The 22,757-nt window shown below is 37.7% G+C and overlaps 1 protein-coding gene across 2 annotated transcripts in view; it reads right to left on the reverse strand.

Annotated features, from left to right (window-relative positions):
* COL9A1 (collagen type IX alpha 1 chain) overlaps positions 1-22,757 on the reverse strand; it is an 87,847-nt gene that overhangs the window by 29,450 nt on the left and 35,640 nt on the right. For both annotated transcript variants that reach the window (XM_019030220.4, XM_055391415.2), the window contains exons 12-22: positions 22,440-22,493; positions 18,964-19,017; positions 16,381-16,434; positions 12,504-12,557; positions 11,085-11,138; positions 10,898-10,951; positions 10,711-10,764; positions 10,224-10,277; positions 9,134-9,178; positions 8,014-8,067; positions 7,872-7,925 (exon numbers count right to left, since the gene is read on the reverse strand). In XM_019030220.4, the coding sequence (XP_018885765.2) occupies positions 7,872-7,925; positions 8,014-8,067; positions 9,134-9,178; positions 10,224-10,277; positions 10,711-10,764; positions 10,898-10,951; positions 11,085-11,138; positions 12,504-12,557; positions 16,381-16,434; positions 18,964-19,017; positions 22,440-22,493 (585 nt within the window). The remainder of the gene's footprint in view (positions 1-7,871; positions 7,926-8,013; positions 8,068-9,133; positions 9,179-10,223; positions 10,278-10,710; positions 10,765-10,897; positions 10,952-11,084; positions 11,139-12,503; positions 12,558-16,380; positions 16,435-18,963; positions 19,018-22,439; positions 22,494-22,757) is intronic.

Here is a 22,757-nt window from a genome sequence, read left to right on the forward strand (position 1 = left end):
GAAATAATTTCTCAAGTGCATCATGATTGACATCCTAAATATCACTGGGCTCACGTGACTTTAATTCACAGAACAATTAATAGTAATTGGTGGGGAAAAGTTAATATCAGAAGGGGAAATCTCAGTTCTTGGCACATTCTCAAGTATTCATTTCTAAATAAATGAACCATTATGCTATCTTATCCAAAATAAAGATGATTATTGTACATTTTTTTCTCTTCCATAAACCAAAGGGCTAAATTAAAATAAGAGATTGTGTAATCTTTGATTTATTTGGGGGAGGATTAATTATCTTCCCAGTGAATAACAAAGATTTTCTCTGCTGGACTCTTATTTTCTCTGTCTTTTCTAAGTTCTTATTACAGTTTATAAGTGCTTTCCAACCAGTGGCAGACCCTTGGTAATATATATGAATGAACAGCTCAGAGACTCACATACACAGCCTGCTCTGCTGAACTTGTGTACCCGTAAGAGTCCAGCATATGTAGCACGGAGAGAAGGATCAGTAAAATTGTGAGCATTTACTCCCCTGTTACTGCACAAATGGACAGCATGTGGTTCCTCATTTTTATTTCACTTCCATCCTATAAATCCTTGGCCATTCTAAATGCAGGTAATTTTACAGAAATCACCTCACTGTGCAAAACAGTAATGTTTATTTTCCCAAGAGTGACCAAACAGTTACAAACAAGGTGTTGGGGAGAGATTTTCTGATGCCCATTCATGTGATTTCTTTGTCTTCTAAGAACATGCATACTCTTGCTCTAAGTTCTGGAATTTCATCTACTAGGCTAAGATGAACATAAATAATCAAGATATAAACAGTTATCTCTGAAAACATAGACTAAACACATTCCTCAGGGAGTAATTAAGCATGTGGGAGTTATTTATATCCTACTGCTGAGGGTCATCACCAAGGTCTGATTGTAAAAATTCAAAAAATTGCAACCTCAGGCATAAACGGGTTACCCATGGCACTGGTAACCACAAGTGTGCTAAATAAATGCTAAAACTCTTAGTCTTCAACAGCCTTGGTGATAACCATATTCTCAGATATGGGCAAGAGAGGGTGGTAGGAAAAGGCTGTTCTTCCCAGTTGCTAATATTTATAAATCCCATGACAACAAGAGTTCCAATTTATAATAAAGGAATCAGAAGAAACTGGAATAAAGGCAAAAATCCTACCATTAAAAATGATGAATTGGCCGGGCATGGTGGTTCACACCTGTAATCCCAGCACTTTGGGAGGCCGAGGTGGGTGGATCACTTGAGATCAGGAGTTCGAGACCCGCCTGACCAACATGGTGAAACCCCGTCTCTACTAAACATACAAAAATTAGCTTGGCGTGGTGGCAGGTGCCTGTACTCCCAGCTACTCAGGAGGCTGAGGCAGGAGAATCACTTGAACCTGGGAGGTGGAGGTTGCAGTGACCCAAGATCGCGCCACTGCACCCCAGCCTAGGCAACAAAGTTAGACTCCATCCCAAAAACCAAAAATAATGATGAACCATAACAAAAGGCTGTACATTTCTCTTGGATGCTGTGTGTTGCCACATAAGTCCCCAACAAATTGAGACACATCTGCCAACTCATCTCTTTTTAAGAAGCCAATCAGGGCTGGGTGCAGGGGCTCATGCCTTATAATCCCAGCACTTTAAGAGGCTGATGCGGACGGATCACCTGAGGTCAAGAGTTTGGGACCAGCCTGGCCAACATGGTCAAACCCCTGTCTCTACAAAAATTAGCTAGGCATCATGGCGGGTGCCTGTAATCCCAACTACTCGGGAGGCTGAGGGGGGAGAATTTCTTGAAACTGGGAGATGGAGGTTGCAGTGACCCGAGATTGCATCACTGCATTCCAGCCTGGGCAACAGAGTGTGACTTCATCTCAAAGAAACAAACAAAAAAGAAGAAGAAGAAGAAGAAGAAGAAGAAGAAGAAGAAGAAGAAGAAGAAGAAGAAGAAGAAGAAGAAGAAGAAGAAGAAGAGGAAGAGGAAGAGGAAGAGGAAGAGGAAGAGGAAGAGGAAGAGGAAGAGGAAGAAGAAGAAGAAGAAGAAGAAGAAGAAGAAGAAGAAGAAGAAGAAGAAGAAGAAGAAGAAGAAGAAGAAGAAGAAGAAGAAGAAGAAGAAGAAGAAGAAGAACAAAGAAGAAGCAGCCGCCAATCAGGGCTTTGAAAAAGATGCAGACCTTCTATCACTGATTCCCAGTGATAGCTATGCATCAGAATCCCCTGAGTTCTTTAGAAATATATTGCACTAGATGTCCTCCCCCCAACCCCATCTCCCCATTCCTTATCTTTATTTAGCCCCTTGCCCTCTGATTCTAATTCTGCAGGTCTGGGGTAAGATCCAGGAATCTGTATGCATTTACGTTGTATTTGTTTGTCTTTACCAGCTTTCTCAGACTTTTGTTAAATGCCCACCACCAAAGTTCCATAAATTTTAAATAATTTGCTAGATACGTCTTGTAACATCAGCATTTAGCCAGCAAACTTCAACTGAAAATCATCCTGTGGAGCTATGATTTGAGCTACTGAGGCATATGTGAGGGTGGAAATAAAGACAAGAACACTGAGCCCAGTGGCCTGGTCTGAAGCTGATTTTGCCATGCATCTGGTAACTTCGAGCAAGCAGCTTAACCTCTCCGTGCCTGTTTCCTCATCTATAAAGTGGGAATAAAAATAGTACTTATCTCTTAGGGCTTTTTTGAGGATTGAATAAGTTAAAAGACATAAATCACTTAGAGCTATGCTTGTCTCACAGTAAGCATAGTAGAAGTGTTAGTTATATTGATCTGAGGTAATTACTAAAGAAATCGGCCAAAACATTTTTAACCAAATGTTTAATTAAATGTTGTTTGCCTTTCAAATCCCCCAAGTCTGTTTAAAAGCACAAGTTGTGCTTGGAAAAAAATAAGTCTTTAGTTTTCATGTTTCCAGTTTCTGTCAACACCACTGATCATCAAGCAGGCACCTTCTTTATAAACAAGTACTGGGTGTTATTTTGTAAAAATTATTTCCATAAATACATACAGCTAAATAATTCAAGTTGGAGGTTTTCCTTTTAAAATGGAACTGTTAGACTTTTAAAAGATCACAGAAAATAACAGATTTAACTTAATTATACTTATGCTGCCAAAATTATTTTCCCAATAAATGGATTTTATTCCATCATGCTCTAGCTTGTAATGGCTGTTGTCTTTGTCCAACTACCCAAAATGCTAACTAACTGAAAAACGAACACTATCCTCAGTACCTTTCCAATTCAGAAGTTGGAAATTATAAATCACTATACTTAGTCTGTACTATATATTAAGTGCCTCTCTCTGGCAGAAAGAATGCTGATTAACCTAGGAGATCAATTATGATTTCTATAGATTGCTGCTTTTATAAACCCATTTTCATGTTAACATTGAAAGGTCATATTAGTCCTACTACAATGATAACATTTAGATTTGTCACAAAGATATTTTTTAAATCTATTCAATTTTACATTATATAGTTTGCACATTTCTCTTGTGTATGTTTACATATGCCCTCATACAGAGGCAGAAAAAAAAAATCTGTCCAAACTCTAACCATCACACACATCAGCTTCACAAATTATTGACAGAGGAAACATGCCAGTGCCTAGATGGAGTGGGAGGGTGGCTTAGATATTTCACAATACAACATTTGTGGACCTCTGTCATTGAGGCTGTTGGTATTGGAGGGGTGGTAAAGGACTACGAGAGAAAGTAGACAGGCTTCTGTACACAAGGAACGTATCATCTTCAGAAAACTGAGGTAGATCAGCATGAAACTCATCCCAGTCAGTGCCATGAGAGCAGAATGAACACAACCCACTCAGCAAAAGCCCTGGCAAGTTCTCAGAAGCCAGGAAGACAGAAATGGACCAAGAGCTACCACATGGTAGGACCAAATGAAAAGCCCAGGTCATGTGCCTGTGCAAAACCAGGAGCCACCCAGACCAGGTGAAAACCAAGGGGAGGGCCATAGAGAAATCCAGAAGCATAGCCTACATCGTAAAGGCAGGCGCCCATATGAAACCTCTGGAGGCACCAAAATGAACAGACAATATTTTTGCAGTAGTATTGGCAAACATTAAAGGAAATAGCACTTAATTTCAAATATATGCTTCTAGGACACATTAGAAATGTGTGTCCATGTCTTCATCTCCAACCCACATGCCTCAGTAGCTCATTTCTTCTTCTCAGCTTGTTTTAGATTTGCAGGAAAAACTGATCAAACGTGTGAGGCATTGTTAAAAATGTATGAACTTATCTACAAAACTGAATTTAATGATGTAAAGTGAAAGAACAAATGTGTCTTTCAGTAAGTGGATTTGGTGTTAAAACTCTGCTCCAGAACTATAATATTTATAACCTATCATGACATTTTTCAGAAAATTTTATAGCAGGTGAGAAGTCAGTTATTACCAACAAAAACAGCATGGCAGGATTTATTATGCCTCCGATTCAATTCGTTTCAAGAAATATTGATTGAGTGCTACCTTATGGCAAGCCCTGAGGAAAGCGAGGTGGGAAACACAGCGGTGAAAAAGACATGACTGGCACCTTCTGCAGTTACCACGGCATGGGGTACAAAGGACGCAAGAGTTCAGAATAAGGAAAGATCACTTCTATCTGGGGGACAGGGCATAATTGAAATGTTTTCATGATGCAATTAACATTCCAATTACATCTGAGACGGCTTATGGAATGTTGAGCCAGAGAAATGAAAGAAAAAACCATTTAAATGCAGGGTCTGGCCTACAGGAAAGAGGTACGGAGAGTATTTGAGAATTAGCATGGAGTCCAACCTGACTTGAACACAAGATCTGAGTAAAGCCGAAATAAGAAGTAAAACAGGGAGGTTAATGGACAGTTTAAGATTTTAGACTTTCTCTTACTGTCCGTGGAAATCCATTGAAGATTTTTAAATGGGGAGAAGTGAGTATGGATGCTGTACTTTGGAAATACCAATACAGTGGTGTGTGCAGACTCAGGGAACTATCATTCCCCAGGGACTTTGGAATTGTGTTTGGCATTTTTGTTTGTCCCAGTGACTGTGGAGACACTACTGATGTTCGTGCAGGACAGAGGTCATGGATGTGAGACACCCTGCCATGTGCAAGAGTTCTGGAAAACAAAGAACTAGCCCAGCCCAAGTTGCAGCAATATCCTTTTGGGAGACACTGGTAGAGAAAGGAAAGACTGCAGCCGGTGAGACAATTGCAGTAATCCAAGCAGTAGGTGATGACCTGAGCCAGGGTGATAGTAGTGGGAATGGAAATGAAGAGTCAAATATAAGAGATCTTGAAAAGAGGACATAACCAACAGGTCCTATTTGTGATAGGAAATGTGATGGAGGAAAATGCTGAGGTTTTGAGCCTCAGGGACAGGAGCAATGGCAAGAATTTGGACTCTTACAGAAATTCAAAAATCAAAAATCTAAAACTCAGATCCAAAACCCTGCATCAGCATAGCCTCCTATGATTTGCCTCTCCTCACATAGGAGAATCAACCCCCTACCCCATCCTCTCCTGAGGTGCTGCCTCTGGTTCTTCATTGCTTTATGCAGCCCACGGCACTTAACTGGTGACTGGCCAAGCAGCTCTCCCTACTCCATGTCATGTTTTGTATTCATGCATGGTTCTGGCCCACAGCAATTGCTCAGTCAATGTTCCTTTAACCATATGGAGCTTTCTGCTCTTTAAAGTGACTAATACAGCCGGGCGAGGTGGCTCACACCTGTAATCCCAGCACTTTGGGAGGCCAAAAAGGGTGAATCTCCTGAGCTCAGGAGATTGCAACCAGCCTGGGCAACATGGCAAAACCCTGTCTCTATTAAAAATACAACAATTAGCTGGGCATGGTGGTGTGCACCTGTAGTTCCAGCTATTCTGCAGGCTAAGGTGGGAGGATCACTTGAACCCAGGAGGTGGAGATGGCAGTGAGCCAAGATCCTACCACTGCACTCCAGCCTGGGCAACAGAGTGAGACTCTGTTTAAAATAAAATAAAATAAGATGAATAAGAGATGTAATAGTAAACACTCGCAAAGCTCTAATGGCCACACACTGCTCAATCTTCCTGGGCTAGTCATATAGCATCTTCATTGTTTTAGAAATGTGATCTGGCTATAATGTCATTGCTTCGACAGTTAACTTGTGGAAAGTATTTTAATTAGAAATTCACAAGCTTCAAGCAAAAGAAAAGAATAAAATAAGCACAGAGCAAGTGAGCGAAGGGCATTATGAGCTGGTTGTTTTGGCTGCAGAAACCTCAGGAAACCACCTGGTGGAAGTCGGCTGACAAATGTCTGTGAGAAGTGGAGAAATTCCATTCTCATGCCACAAGACACCTGGAATACATCGCTTTTCTCAAGTATAAAAATCTTCATTCAACATGCCCAAGAAATGCTTCAAAAAAAGTAATAATGATATTTGGAAATGTTTCTGTGTTCTCACTTGGAGTTCTTTTGGCTATTCCGCAGCCTTTGAAAATAAGAACTGAAACTGAAGGCCAGAGAGAATGTTTTAAAGTCAAATTTAAGTGTATAATATTTAATTTCCTAATCAATTTCTCTCTAGGGTTAAACTGTGTATAGTGAGAAAATGGTCATTGCTATGGCTGCTATAAAATAAACAAGTTTACAAACTCACACTAAGAAAAGTCTGGTGGTTTCTCCAAAGCAGAGCTACCCTATCACCCAGCAATTCCACTCCTAGGTAGGCACTCAAGAAAAATTAAAACGCATGTCCACACAAAAACCTGTATACGAATGTTCATAGCAGCACTTTTCATAACGGCCCAAAAATGGAAACAATTCAAATGTCTATCACCCAATGCATGGATCAATAAAATGTGATATAGCCACATAATTAATCCCCACAACTAAATATATTCAAGAATAAAAAGAAATGAAGTACTGATACATGCTACAGCATAGATAAACCTTGAAACATTATGCTAAGCGACAGAAGCCAATCATTAGGAAAAAAAATAAAATACAGTCGGGCATGGTAGCTCATGTCTGTAATCCCAACATTTTGGGAAGCTGAGGCAGAAGGATCTCTTGAAGCTGGGAGTTCAAGACCAGCCTGGTCAACATAGCAAGATCCCATCTCTACAAAAAAAAATTAAAAGTTAGCCAGGTGTGGTGGTGCACCCCTTCAGTCCCAGCCACTCGGGAGGCTTAGGCAGGAGGACTGCATGAGCCCAGGAGTTCAAGGTTGCTGTGAGCTACGATTGCGCCACTGCACCCCAACCTGGGTGATTGAGAGACACCATATCTCTTAAAAAATTAACTATTTATTTTTAAAAAACAAAAAGCTCACATATTGTATGATTCCATTTACATGAAACTTCCAGAATTGGCAAATCTATAGAGACATAAAGTGGATTAGTGTTTGTCTAAAACTGAAGGAATTAAGAGGAAATGATGGATGACTGCAGGTGGGAGGTGGGTATAAGATTCTTTTTTTAGGTGATGGAAATATTCTAAACTTGATTGGGGTGATGGTTGCACAATTCCATCACTATGCTAAAAATCAATAAAGATAGGTGAATTATGTAGTATGTGAATTGTATCTCAACGTTGGGTCTTTTTAAATCACACTAAAATATTTCCTTAAACATGGGGTGAGGGCAGAAAGGGTCACCATGGTTTTTGAAGCACTTTATTTTTGTTTCCATTTTCTGAAAAGGCATGCTGTGCATCTAAATAGCATTTCATCTCCTTGTGTGTCTTGGACTAGCAGGGGCTCAAACATCAGACAGCACTCATGGATGGATGGATGAATGAATGGAAGAACATCCAACAAAGTCCTGAGAAGGTGCTTTAGGAAAGAACAGCAAGGGATACTCACAGGAAGCCCCTGGGGTCCTCGGGGTCCCACCTCTCCTGGAGGACCCTGTTGGCCCTGTTATCAGGAAGGAAGGTAGAAAAAAAGTTAACACCTACTGATTACAACAGGTTAGAACTTCAGGAGAGGTAAAATGGTGTCTTACCGGTTTGCCTGAATTTCCCATCTGACCAGGCTTCCCTGGAGCACCTGTGCTACCCTAAGGGTAAAATGCAACATTCAAAGTAACTCATGCTGAAGTAAGCATAATCATCAATCTGCCTTACCCAGACTGGGATCTCTTACATTTAAATAGCATTAATTCCCTGCTTTCACACTGAGAATCTGGGAATGTGCAGAATCTCTTTCTTGTTAGATACATCGAAATCCTTTAGATTCAAGATATTGTCTGTGAGTCTAAGAAATATATTAAAGGTCAAATGTCAAACAATGAGGGGTTTTAGCCTTCAGTTAAGGGGATCCTCTTCAATTAGAGGATTTTTCTTTCTTCACAATATTAATAATATATGTCTTTCCTTTACCATTTCCACCTCCAATATAATTATTTGAGTCTTTCTACCTCACATTAAACTATTGAAACTATTAAGAATCCAACCAACATGGGGAAATAGGATATGCTGCTGAGAAAGCCCTGTCAGCAAGCTCTAGGGAAAGCACATGTCTGGAGATGCCCTCTCCACCATCAATCTCATGTGCAGCTCAAGACGCTGCAGACCACTGTGATTGGAGAGCTGCAGCCTGGTACTCTAATAGCCACCAATCTCTGTGTTATTCACCTTTTATCTCTTTTCTTCTCAAGCAAAGCTATATTTTATCCCTTAACATTTTTTCCACCTATTGTTTTTAACTGCTTACATTTTTGTTTTATGTAGAATATAAGCACTGGTCGATCAATATGTGAAAAAAATGCCTAATATCTTTTTAGTTTAGCTGAATCATCCTAATAATAGTCTCTGACATAAGTTCTGTGGCTTAATAATATCTTCCTTATTTTAGTAGTAAGGAACAATAAAATTTTCTGTTTTATACTGGCAAAGGATGACATTTTCATTAAGGAAATCTAATTAGCAGCATTTTGTCAAAGTATGCTTTCTGTAGCTAGGAAAAAGATTAGTATTTGAAGCCTTAACACATTTACCTTTTTATTTCCCCCTAGGGCCAAATATAAAATAAAACACATGCTGAAAATATTAAAAATTACAAATATGTTAGTAAATAATAAAGAAATTAAGAAAAATATTAACTTAAATTTTAAAATATTTTACCTTTTCACCAGCAACACCCTTTGCACCAGGAATTCCAGGTACACCCTAAAAGAATACATACACAATCCGAGTTTAATCACCTCCTCTAAGAATCCATGAGATGCCAAGCCCGCTGCACACTGCAGGGAGGCTGAGGGAATCATGGTAACCTCAAAGCTTTAATGTAAGGAAGATGCTTCCTAGTTCCCAAACTCTGCACAGTCATTTATAGAATTACCCACAGTTTAGAGGGCATGACTTTACTATATCTGGCTTGCTAAAGCTAAGTACCCTTAAAGCAAATCTTGTCTTTAAACTAAAGTTACTTTTCAAGGACGAACTTCCCAAATTAGAATCCAGTACCACTTTCAGGTCAAGAGGAGCTCTACTAGGCAGGACAGAGACTACAGGGATGTGACATGGTTTCATGTACAGAGTAATAAAATGAAGACCTCTCAAAAATGCTGAGCTTTATAGTAGAAAAAGGAAATGGTAGGAGGATGCTGGATCTGACTCAGGTTTGATATTATTGGGAGTGCTAATATTATCTGATTATTTAAAAGATTGGGGGCCAGGCTTTGATATTACCAAGTATTCTTTATTAATTAGAAAGATTTGCCTCCAAAAGAGCCAAGAATACACGTGGTACAATCCACACGAACTTCCAGACACATTAATGCAGGGAAACACCAATTTGAATGATTAAAAATAGTACATAATCCAAGGGGTCACCTGAGCATACTCTCAGCACTCTTGTTGCTTAATCCTACTAGCAAGAACTTTAGAACCGGTTTAAAGTGGAATAAAATATATCACACTGGCCTACAGCTTAGGGTTAGTTAAAAAATATGTAAAAAAAGACTGAGTAAACTAAAGAGAGAAAAGGAATCCAAAACATAAAATTAAAGCCTATTATTTACAGTTATTACACAAATAGCTATTCAGAGAAAAAGTATAAAATATAAAATACAAATGTAAATTGTAAAAATGTAAAAGTAAAACATCATATCTTCCCCAGAACTTATCAGATTAGGTAACATGTCTCTCCCCAAAATGTATATCTTTAAAACATGTATATAAACCAATTAACATGTAAAGATCAAATACTTACTGGTAACCCCTGCAATCCTGCATCACCAGGAGGCCCAGGTTTTCCTGGTTCACCCTGCAAAAAAAGCTTTTATCACATGATTGAACCTGTATGAGCTGCTGTGTTTCTTTTAAGAAACGGAGGAGCACAGACATTTTAAGTAAAAGGATTGTCCCAACAGCTGACTTTACATGCACTTTTATAAAGTGACTTAATTTAGGGTGGGGGAGTAGGGTGGGAAATAGGACATAATTCAACCAAAATGCACAGTCTCTCTCAACCTACTTTCATCAACAGGGCAATTTTACTGAGTTCCTGAAACCAAGCAAATAATTATACTATTTTAGTAAGTATTTCATATTTGACACTTGATTCAAAAATTAAAGGAAGGGAAAAAGCCAAAGCTAGCTAAATAAATCTTTTGGTGATTTAGTAATGGAAATGCCACACTCAGTTGGCCAGGGCAGAGACAGCCCCACTCACTCTTGGAGTAAATTACACAGCCTACCTTTGTTCCAGGCATTCCAGGGATCCCATCACGGCCATCCACACCTGGCAAACCCTAAACACACACAAAGAAACATACTGTCTCTTACACACAGTCACATTCCTTTTCCCTTCATTATTTTCTAAAGTTTCATTGCAAGTCAATAATCACTGAAAAATGTGCTTGATGACTACAGCTCAGGACATACCGTGTCTCCTTTGGGCCCAGGGAGACCAGGAATTCCTCTAGCACCTTCAGCCCCCTGCAGGGAGGAAGAGAAAGAATAGACAAGACATGTTCAGTTAACATAATACTTAGACTTGTCAAAGAGATCAACATAATCAGCAGATGACACTGAAAAGCAGGAGGCTTGGAGTGACTGAATTTAAACTCACTCTATCTCCTTTGGGACCTGCTTCTCCTGGAGGTCCTCGCTGTCCTTGATCACCCTGTATGAAAATAAAATTTTGTTAATACAAGCAAAAGTTACTTATTAATCAACTTTTAAAAATTAGAAAGTATCATCCACGTCACCAAACTATTAGTCTTCCACCACAATGGCTTTGCTCTATCAAGGAAGCCTAGATGAAGAAGTCTTTTTATAAAAATGGCATTGTCTTAAAAATGGATATTGCCATAGAGATAACTGAGACTTGATGGTCTTTTGTTTTCCCCTTAAATGCACTATGCCTCTGTGTTCTTGTGTGTAACATATAATGGATCCATGCAGTGGATTTCGACATCAGTAACTGCATGTACATATCAGCTAACTTCATTGACTGTTATAGAGGTTTGAGGTTTGGATTAGTTGCCAATCTTTCCCTCATATTATTTAATCCCCCAGTCAATATTAGTGATTTCTGTCGAAGTGCTCTAGCTAATGTTGATAAACGCTACAGGTGGTAATAGATAAGAGGCTGTGTCTTCCTAAAATACAGCTTTTGTTGAGTTGCTTAACTCTAAAACCTCAAATGGTTCCCTATTGCTACTGGATCTGTTCAAATGACTCAGGTTGGCATTAAACATTCTCCATGATGTATCTCTACCTTATCCTTCCAATCTCATCTTTTCAACCAAACTTTCCACTCCAGGCAGTGACAGCCCCTATGACAGCACACATAACCCCATCACCACCAACAGTGCCACCCCTGTACTTTGCTGTCTTTCCTGCCCATAGGCTTTGAAACCAACCTCCCCCTCAGGTCCTCTTACATGGATTACATCTATCCTGTGCTCTAGCATTTGATCTTGTATAGTTTATCATTGAGTTACTTTCTGTCTTTCCCATTGGAACACAGGACTTTGACAGTTGGAAATTCTATCTTTCTTATATCTTTTCTACTTCTGATGTGGCATATTCAATTATCAATGGATGGCTTTTTTGTCTATTTCCCTCCAAAAAACAGGCTTGAGGAAACCTAAAATAATGACCCATGGACACATGGCAATCAAAATGTGGAATAATGAAGTCAGAAACCATAGAAAACGAAAAATATCAAATGGGCAAGAAAGTAGAAATGAGATAGTTACTGAGACTCAAGGCGTCCTGATAACCAAAGAAAAGGAAAACACGCAAACATAAATACTTAATAATTTGGCTTAATCTATGAAGAAAAAAATCATATAAGTCAGAAGAACATTTCTATGTACCCGAGAAAGATACCTGTCTTAATTAAATTTAAATTTAAACATATATATATAAATTTTCCATTTTTCCACTTTAATTATTCACACATAAACAATACTGCACACACATGCATACATAGCAAAAAAAAAAATCTATCATTGGGTTTTGTGGAAGGAAAATCACTTACAGGTGCACCAGGAAGACCCTGAGGCCCAGGTTCACCATCTAAGCCCCGAGCACCCTGCAAAAAAACAAGACAATGGAAAAAAACTGAGATCAGTCATGTATGTTAAAGGAAGCATCCATCTTTCTAAAGAAATTTAATAGCCAGATGAAAAGGAGGTTTTGTGCCTGTAATACACACAGTGATCCCTGAGGAGTAATTACTCAGGCACCTCAGGTAAACTTGTTTACATCTACTCAGCATACCAATTGTACTTAAACACAATCTTTGATGCCACTGTGTAATTTTTTTTTTTTTTTTTTTTGTAGACAGGGTTTCACTCTTGTTGCCCAGGCTGGAGTGCAGTGGCGCCATCTTGGCTCACTGCAACCTCCGCCTCCCGGGTTCAAGCAATTCTCCTGCTTCAGCCTCCTGAGTAGCTGGGACTACAGGCGCACGCCATCATGCCCAGCTAATTTTTGTATTTTTAGTAGAGACGGGATTTCACCATGTTGGCCAGGATGGTCCCAATCTCTTGACCTTATGATCCGCCCACCTTGGCCTCCCAAAGTGCTGAGATTACAGGCGTGAGCCACTGCACCCAACCCAGTCTGTATGTTTTAAGTTAACACTGCACCCATCCTCAGTTGCTGACATGAGCTAAAAACACAGGTGCTTATTAATAGATTGGTAAATCTATTAGAATAAGTTTGGTAGCCACTCTCCAGGGTTCTTAACATTTCTATAGAAATTAATTAACCTCCAGGTTGGGGGATCACATGAGACCAGGAGTTCCAGACAGCCTGGCCAACATGGCGAAACCCAGTCTCTACAAAAATACAAAAATTAGCCGGGTCTGTTGGCACATGCCTGTAATCCCAGCTACTCAGGAGGCTAGAGCAAGAGAATCACTTGGGCCCGAGAGGAGGAGATTGCGTTGAGTGGAGAGAGCACCACTACACTCCAGCCTGGGTGACAGCGTGAGACCCTGTCTCAAAAACACACACAAAAAATTTATTAACGATGAAGGCCATGGAGCCACTCTAAGAACAGCTGCTATACTCTGTTGCTGCCACAACTGTGAGAGGGATTTCTGGGACTCTGGATCTCCCATCAAGATCTGGAATAAGAAGTCCAGCCACATGATTCAGAAGAATGAATTACTGGAAGGACCTGAGCATACCCTCTTCCATCCTGGACAGATAGTAGGTTCAATTTATATAAAGTAACCGGCCTATTTTCTCAAGAGCAGATCCACTCTACCAAGTGATGACATAAGAATGACTCAGAGCTTTATAAATCTAATTATCTTGAAATAATCTCTGATGTGGCTAACATATTGTACACTATCACCTCTTTATTTTCATCATGAGAATCAAAATGTGATATTAAGATCCTAAAAAGTGTTTTTAGTGCTCTCTACATATGCTATCTGACAAAATATAACCCCTATCTTTATTTTTCTTATCTACTAAGTGAATAAAAAGGCATAATGAGGCAGCCTTCTAATGAACCAAGTTGAGATGAGAAGATGATAAAATAAATGAAAAACAATCAAGAATACTGGATAGATGTCAGGCCAAGAAATCAAGTGTCAAATTTGAATCAAGTGTCAAATCAAGAAAACCAGGTGGACGGCATGTGTAGTAAGAATTAAAAATTAGAAAATCCACGATAGAAGGTTCAGACATAGGTAGAATCAAAGAAGGAACTCAACTGAAGCAGAGGTACCAGAGAGCCCTGACATTCTTTGATCCCTAAAAAGTAGGACAGAGCAAAAAGCATTCTACATTCACCAGAGAAGAAGAGATTTAGAAGACCTGAAAAAGACCTTGAATTTATCATTCACCTTGCATTACAAGAGCAGAACCCAGCCTTTGCATTATAGAAGTGGCTTTGATGCACTCTCTCTCTCTCTCTCTTATTGCTGTTCAGCATGAGCTTAGACCCAAACTGCTGTTACTAGGTAACCACTCCATGGGTCTGAGTTCACAAGAAGAGCTTTTTTTTCTTTCTTTTTTAAAGCAATTTGACAGAACTTAGAGGAAATGAGAAGTTTTGAAAAATACCAAATGGAAAAATATCTCAAATGAAGACCATATCAAGAACAGTAATTGGTTTCAAAGTGAGGGGTCACATATTCTAGGGGATGATTTAAATCCAGAAAAAAATGAAGGTATCAGCAACTTGAAAATAAATGGGATCTATTATCTGATAAAAGAAAAGACACACAGTGAATGTTACTTAAGGGGACATAAATATAGAAATATGAATGCATCTAATATGTTTAACGAATACAAAGTTTTCAGAAAAGAAACATTGATTGAAAAGATGGATAAGGAAAGCAAGCAGGATGAAAATACCTAGAAGTGACAAAGAGCCTGGAAAAAAAACATTAAATTGACAAAAAAAATGATAAATAAGCTTCATCCTTCATTCACCAAGCTGTGCATCTCTTTTTTAAAAAGAAAAATTTAATTTCATTTATTGAGCATGTACAATGTACAACGTATTGTTAATTAACTGTTAATAAAAGGCTCTGTGCTGCTGGGGGAACTGACACCAATTAGCCACAGAAGTTATAAAGAGAATGAGGTCAGGGTCAGAAGTGACAGTGGGCAAAGATGCCTTTTGTATTTTCTGGAGCCTATAAATTAACTTTCCTAACATCCAAGAAGTGGTAACCATTTTCCTAAAATCTGATCGAGAGGCTAAACACACCCCTACACACACGCCAAGGAAAACACTTCTGAACGCATCATGATGATGCTGTGATGATAATCACTCAGCTAAACATAGCCTGTCCTTCATCCTCCACCAATGGCAACACCTCATCCTTCCAGGCTCCACATCCTTCTAATGCCACCTCCTTCATGGGCCCTCTCAGTTTCCCTATCAAGATTAGCCCTGCTTCCACTGCACTCCATCATACCACTGGCTCTCAGATTCATGTCTCTTTTGCTTGCATTGTAGTTAAATAACTACTTATTCGTCTTGCCCAATAAATAACTGACTTGATAAAGGTCTTATTCCCCTTGGAATCTCCCCAGCAGCCTGCGGAGTGCCTTGGTATGGAAGTGCTGGGGGAATCTGGTTTCTGAGACTGGGCTAAGGGCAGGCTAGTGTCCTCCAGCCATAAGTGTATAACCCATGCTAAGGGCAGGGCTCATGGATCAGCTTGCAGGTGGGTCACTGGAGGCTCCAGTGTCTTTGGGGATGTCCTGCCTTGGCTTACCTCTCCTTTTCCATCCTCCCTGTCTTTTCCTTGCCTGACCAGAAGCGCTCCAGGCACTGTGCCAGTGTTATCAAAGCTAACCGCTGATCATGACAATGAGTTAAAATGTAACAACCTTGTTTACTCTGATTTACTCAATATAATTTAAAATAAATTAATACATGGCAAATATCATGCATACTGCTCATTCCTATTATCTGTGCTTACAACAGAATTGTGAAAACCTAATCACACATCTACAAAGCATCATAAAATGTCATGTTGTTAGGCTGGGCGCGGTAGCTCACACCTGTAATCCCAGCACTTTGGGAGGCCAAGCCAGGTGGATTACCTGAGGTCCGGAGTTCAGGACCTGCCTGGCCAACATGGTGAAACCCCGTCTCTACTAAAAAATACAAAAATTAGCCGGGTGTGGTGGCAGGTGCCTGTAATCCCAGCTGCTCTACTCATGAGGCTGAGACAGGAGAATCACTTGAACCCAGGAGGCAGAGGTTGCAGTGAGCCAAGATCGCGCCATTGCACTCCAGCCTGGGCAACAAGAGTGAAACTCCATCTCAAAAAAAAAAAAAAAAAAAAGTTGTTGAAGATAAAAAGTTATGTTTAAACGGCCAAAATTTTAAATATTTAACACATTTTGATATTATATTATTGTCACCACCATCTTACTTTTTCCCCTTTGTCCCCAACTATGCCGGTGATGCCTCGCAAACCCTGGGCTCCCTGGAAATGTAAAAAAGAGAAGTGAATTATTTTAGTTGAAGCAAAGATTTTTAAAAATCTCATCACAAAAGCTGATCTAGACAATGGATATTATCATAACCAAAGGTAATACTAAGAAATAGTAACTATATATATATAGACAAACATTTCTAGTTTAGAAAGTCCAAGGAGAATTATTCTGATGGTAAACCTTTTTATAAAATTCTGAAGTCTTACACAAAACTGGAGTTGACACAATCGCTTATGACAAAAAAGTAAATACCAGCATAAGAGAAATTGTGATAATATGTTTGACTTACCTTTTAACTCATATGTAGAACTTACACTATCATTCCCACTTCCTTTGTGGCATGTAACCTGGTTACATGTAACATGATTTTAAACCTTGAAATAATTTTTTTCTCACCAATGGACACCATCAAAAGCAGTAGGTTCCCAGGCTAGCCCACGAAAGCCTATAACCTAGAATGGAGCTGGAGCCTCCATCAACCCCTTGTAGTCACTATTCATTATACCATTCTTATGATGAAAGGCATTCTGAATTCCAACTCGGGGCAATAGGAACCCATCTTAGTCATAAGAGTGGATAATCCTAAAAACGAGGGGCGGGGTGTGATTTCTAGGATCTCTTTCAATACTGAAATGTTACCATTCTGGACTCTTTGGTCCCATACTAGGAGGGATCCAGAAATGGATCCTGGAAGGAGTGAGCTTGGGAATACCCTTGGAAGCAGAGGAGGGTGGATGCTCCATTAGGAAAGTGGGGGTAGCTACTTCTGGACAACCTGCTAACTATCCCCATTGGCTTAAGATAAAGGAGCTCTAGGCCAGCATTTCCCTCTTCTTCTCACTTAGAGAAAATGGGGCAAGTCCATGACCAACTCTTCATTCAGACCAGTCACAAATTCTATGTAGATCAGTCAGGAATGACCTCCAATTCAAATATGCAGGGTGATCCAGTTTAGGATATCCATTTAGAATATCGAGTGAGATGTGGCCATATCAGATGAAAGCTGCTCTTTCTTGTGTAGCTCATTTACTGACTCTAAAGTTATTTCTACAAAAAGAAATCTTTGGGTCAATAGCAATGACATGAGAATACCACATATTTTCTCTTGAGGTGTCTACTTTGAAGAACAGAGCTTTTTCTAAATATTCCAAGAAGCATATTTTTTAAAGTTGTGCATTACTTTATATTTGTGCATGTACATTTAAAAAGTACATGCTTTTTAAATTTGGCATACCTATTCCCAAATAGCAGAAAGTAATCAAGCACTAACGGATATCCCCCAATGGACCACTTGAGCCACGCAGTACCCAACATAGATCCTTAATCCCTGAAAACACTGTTTTAGAATGTTATTTGCAAAACCCTGTTTTGAGAATCTTTGGGAATGGCTTTTATAAAATTTAAAAAAAAACCTTTAAATCCTTACCAAATTTTCACCAGATCAAAAAAAATCATATGTCTCTTACACCATGTATCCTTATCTCCCACCTGCGAAAGGGTCCAGCTCCTAGTGTCTTATATGGCAAACACTCAGGGGAGGGCAAACTTCTGAAATAAACACCCTAGATACCACAGATTCCCTGAAAGTTCTCATGTGGCTTGAAGGCAGAGACCATTTCTTCCAGATCCTCTGACTTACTTCCTTTAACTTAATTTCCCTTACACTTTAAATTCCATTAAACATTAATCTGCACAGCTCGCTGAACCCTTTTTAAACAGCCAGTCCTGTGGAGAAGAGCAGAGCAGGTGAAGGGTGTTCCTGAGTTTGTCTTCAATTCGTCAGTTTCTAAGAATAGTACCTGAGCTCGTCTTCTATAGAGTCTATAACCTGGCTAGCTGCAATGTTTAACTAATATTCTTCAATTATTATTTCCAAAATTGTCATTACTCATTTTAACAAGAAAAAAAAGTGTAACAACTCCATTTTAATGTAATACAAAAGTAAGGCAAATTCTGATTTAACAACATTTGAAATTGAAGTTTGATGATGCCCCAAATCACCTTACTGTGAATATTATTGCAGAAATCTGCTAAAACACGAGGGACCAATTTTTTATTAAAAGACATGATATGAGCAATTAAGAATGTTTTAATTAATTATAATGATTGCATACTGAAATAAGCTACATTAATCCAATAAATGATATACCTACTGCATATTTAGAACACACAAAATTTTCTCATTATATCATGTGATAATACGATAGAACATAAAAGATATGTATCATCCTTTTGTGCTTAGTATTTGCTTTTCAATTGCCTGGCCCTGAAATCTGGTAAATGAATATATGTAATTATAGGTAGAATTTTTCTGTTAAAAAAGTGCTAGAATATATAATGAAGACCCTCTCCTATTTTGAAGAAGTAGTTATCCCCCAGTGCTGGCATGGTGGAAAATAGAGGACACCAAGTTCATGTAATGCTATTCATCCAACTGCTAAATAGAAAATATTCCAACAGTCATGAAAAAAAAGAATATTTACATATCCTAGTTAAATATTTTTTTTAAAATACTTTACTGGAGGTCCTTGAGCTCCAACTTCTCCGAGTTCTCCCTGGTCACCTTCTTCACCCTAAAGAAAAAAAAGAAAAAAGAAAAGAAAAGCACACCAAATGTTATTCTAGCAAACGAACATAGAAATAGGCTTGGTCTAACTCATTATGTTTTAAGTTAACTTGGTGACTCCTGAATTATTCTACTTTCTTAAATTATTTATATGGGTAGTCCAAATTAATTGTAGAACATTCAGAAAATACAGAGAAGCCTACATATAAAAAGTCACCCAAATACCACCATTTAACTATAAATACTAGTAACATTTAGATGTTATTCTTTCAAAGTTTTTCTAAAGTGGGGGAAAGAGGAAGAGAGACAAAGATATCAAGAAAAATAAAGAGAGATAGAGAGAGTAAAGTTACTCATTTATGTTCCAAGTGTGTGTCAAATGGGGGGGATTTATTATTAGAAAAATGTAATTATACTATGAAAACTTTTTCATAAGCTACAATATTTTTCATCGTGATTTTTATTTTAGCTTTTCTTATTATAATTTTTGCACCATATACAATATTTTAATGTAAATCAGCCATTTCTTTCATGGGTTATACCTCCTGATGTCACTCATAGAAAAGCCTTTTCCACTCTAAAAATATACATTTATTTATATTTTTGCTCTATTTCTTCTTACATAGAAATCTTTAATTACCGGTAATTTGTTTTGATGTAAAGCTAAACGTATGCATCTTTTTTCTTTTTTCTTAGTAACTGGCCACTCTTCCAATAATAGATTCTCTCCACACAGGTTTCAAAATTCATCCTTAACATATACTAAATTGTTATTGGCTCTAAACTTTGATTCTGCTCTACCGATCTACTATATGATGTTGCCAATGCCACAACATGTTAATTACTGAAATTCTATAATACATTTTAATCTCAGGTAAGGAGAATTCCCTTATCTTTATTTTTCATTTATAGTTACTCTTATTTTTTAGATTTCCTAAATGTTTACTCTTCCAAATAAACTTTAGAATCATTGGGCAAATCTTCACAGAATCTACTTGCTTTGTACTAGGACTGCATTAAATTAATAAATTAATATGGCAAGAGTTAAAACATTGACAATATTGAATCATTTATCTTGATTTTTTAAACAAATTATGAGAGTCATACATATTGGTTTTAGCCTCATAATTATATTCAGATTATATTTCACTAGAATCTATGACTGACAGTGGGAAGAGGCAGTCCCAATAGGAAAGCCACAGAATTAGCTAGTTCTTGGCACGGATAATCATCATGTGTGCCTAATTAAATTCTACTTCTATTTCCCTACAAAAATATAAAACTAGATACAAAACAGCAGTGATTGATATGTCCACTGAAATTTTTCCATAACAAGGTACAGGATATTTTCCATAGATTCTCCATAAACTTTGGAGTAATATATTTGAATTGTTTCACCTACAGGTGAAAACCAAACAACTAATCCATAATTATGAAGTTTAGGAGTAGCAATTTATTATCATTTCACTATGATTTTTGCGTAAGTATTAACCTGCTGTATGATGTTACAAATACCACAACATTTTAATTATTGAAACTTTGCTATTAATTCCTATATTCATAAACAGTTTTAAAGATCTTCATTAACTAATTTGGGTAAAATTCAAGGCAAATTTGTGAATTTGAATCCAAACTTCAGGCCTCCAAGCTCTTACCATTCTGTTTTCAGTTTCAGTTCAGTCTATCTGCTCAGCCTTTCAAGGTTCATTCTGCAATGAGCTATGGCCATCCTATCGATTTTCAAAGACATCACTTACACTTTTAAGTGACACTAAAATGTAAAATAAATCAAAGAAATTTTCAACAACTTTCAAAGTAAATTTTGGCCAATTACTTGACATGCCAAAAAAAATTGTAGGTTTTCCACTAAACATCAAACCAAATTTGAGAATCTAGATAATTAACTTGTTTAAATATTAAAAAGACTACTTTCATGGGAAAAGTGGAGAGGCATCTGGATTAACAGCTCCATCTCCAAATCCTATGGGATGGGGGAGTGAAAATTCCCCAAAGGAAAGCATCATCAAAAGAAGGAGAAAGGGATACAAACATCAAAAATAACAGAAGTCTACTACATCTGCTTTACTGCATAGAATACCTCATGAATATCTTTTGATGTAATTTAATATTCGTACACACTTGTTTTTTGTAGTTAACTAATACTCTATTATTATATGGCTATGACATATTTAATTTAGTCCCCTGTGCTTTTACTTTTTTCTTTTTTTTTGGCTTCTGTACCCCCAGTGCTCAGAATAACCCTAGCACATAGCAGGTACTTTATATTTGTCAAAACTTTTAATGACAATTTTTAAGATTCAATGGAAGAATGATCATACAGAGAAATTTCCAAAGCACTTGGGTTTTTTTCCTATTTTCTTCAATTTGACATTAGGAACCCAGCTGTTATATTTCAGATAAATAAAATGCCTTAACTATCGCAGCCTATGTAATAAGAGACTTTTAAAATAAATGTCCAAACTGTAATAGGTTACAGAAAATTGGTCTATTTATCCTGATTATTTGAGGCTATTTAACAAACTGATTTTTAGCTAAGAAGTTCAAGGGTATTAATGCCTGAAGACACTGATAAATTGCCTCTTGAGTTCTTGACTTCCAAAGAATAGACTAACCTTCTATCACTACCCAATAAAGGGGTAGAAGGACATAGTCAACAAAGTCAAGAGGACCTGCATTAATAAGAACAACTTAACTTTGTAAAATATTATCAAATTTACCAAGAGAAAACCTACTATGCAGGAAGTCAAATTCTTAGATACTCTTACACTAGTGGATGAAAAAAGGGCAAATATGTTACCTTGCTTTAAATTCCAGCCTTGGTTTTTCTGCAGGGCATGCCAGCTGCAATGCAAATTGTGCTGTGGATTCTATTTCTATGCAGATAATAACATAAGTTATTACTAACCTCCAGCTTACTCAGAATCTAGGTTATATTGAAATGAGGTCAGAAATAAATAGATAAATTGTTTCAGAACTTGAGATGAGAAGCTATAAGCCAATTACCAACTTCTCTGTTTGCTAGTCTCAGCAACACTTGTCATAAAATTTTACAAATGTCATAAAATTTTGTCTGGTGAAGTGGAACAACTATCTGAATAATGTTGGACTATCATAGTATCAAGGAAAAAAGCTGAGTGTGATTGATTTGAAAAGAAAAGAAAAGGTAGTGACAGAAAAAAATGAAAATGTCTGGTGCCTTATTTGTAAGTTTTTTTTGTAAATGAACAACTTTAGAATATGATATTTAGTCAAATATTGATGCATCTGCTTATAACTTATCAATCATTATTTGAAAAAGAATGGTAAAATATCATGGTTCATTATTTCCTATAATTCCTAATTTCTTATAATGAAAGTGACCAATAACTCCTAATCACAATTTATCCACTAAATACCCATTTTCCTTACCTTGTGTCCTTGTCTTCCTGGTTCACCAATTTCTCCTTTAGCCCCTTTATGACCCTAACAAATGCAAAATAAGTAATTATCTTGAGTTTGGTACAGAAAGTGATCAGAAGGCTCATAAAGTGATCCTGCTTCCCTAAATCAGTGCCAATGTATTATTAAGAAATGGGTTATGTCACAAAGAAAATTAATGCCTTAAATGACCTTAACAGCACCATGACTGCCATATATAACTAATATCAGTTTTACTTAATAGAAAAACACTGCTCTAGAACAATACACTTCATTACCTAGTTCAGCAATGTGATTCATTGATACTTG

The sequence above is a fragment of the Gorilla gorilla genome, chromosome 5 (assembly GCF_029281585.2).
Source record: "Gorilla gorilla gorilla isolate KB3781 chromosome 5, NHGRI_mGorGor1-v2.1_pri, whole genome shotgun sequence".
Classification (NCBI taxonomy): Eukaryota; Metazoa; Chordata; class Mammalia; order Primates; family Hominidae; genus Gorilla; species Gorilla gorilla.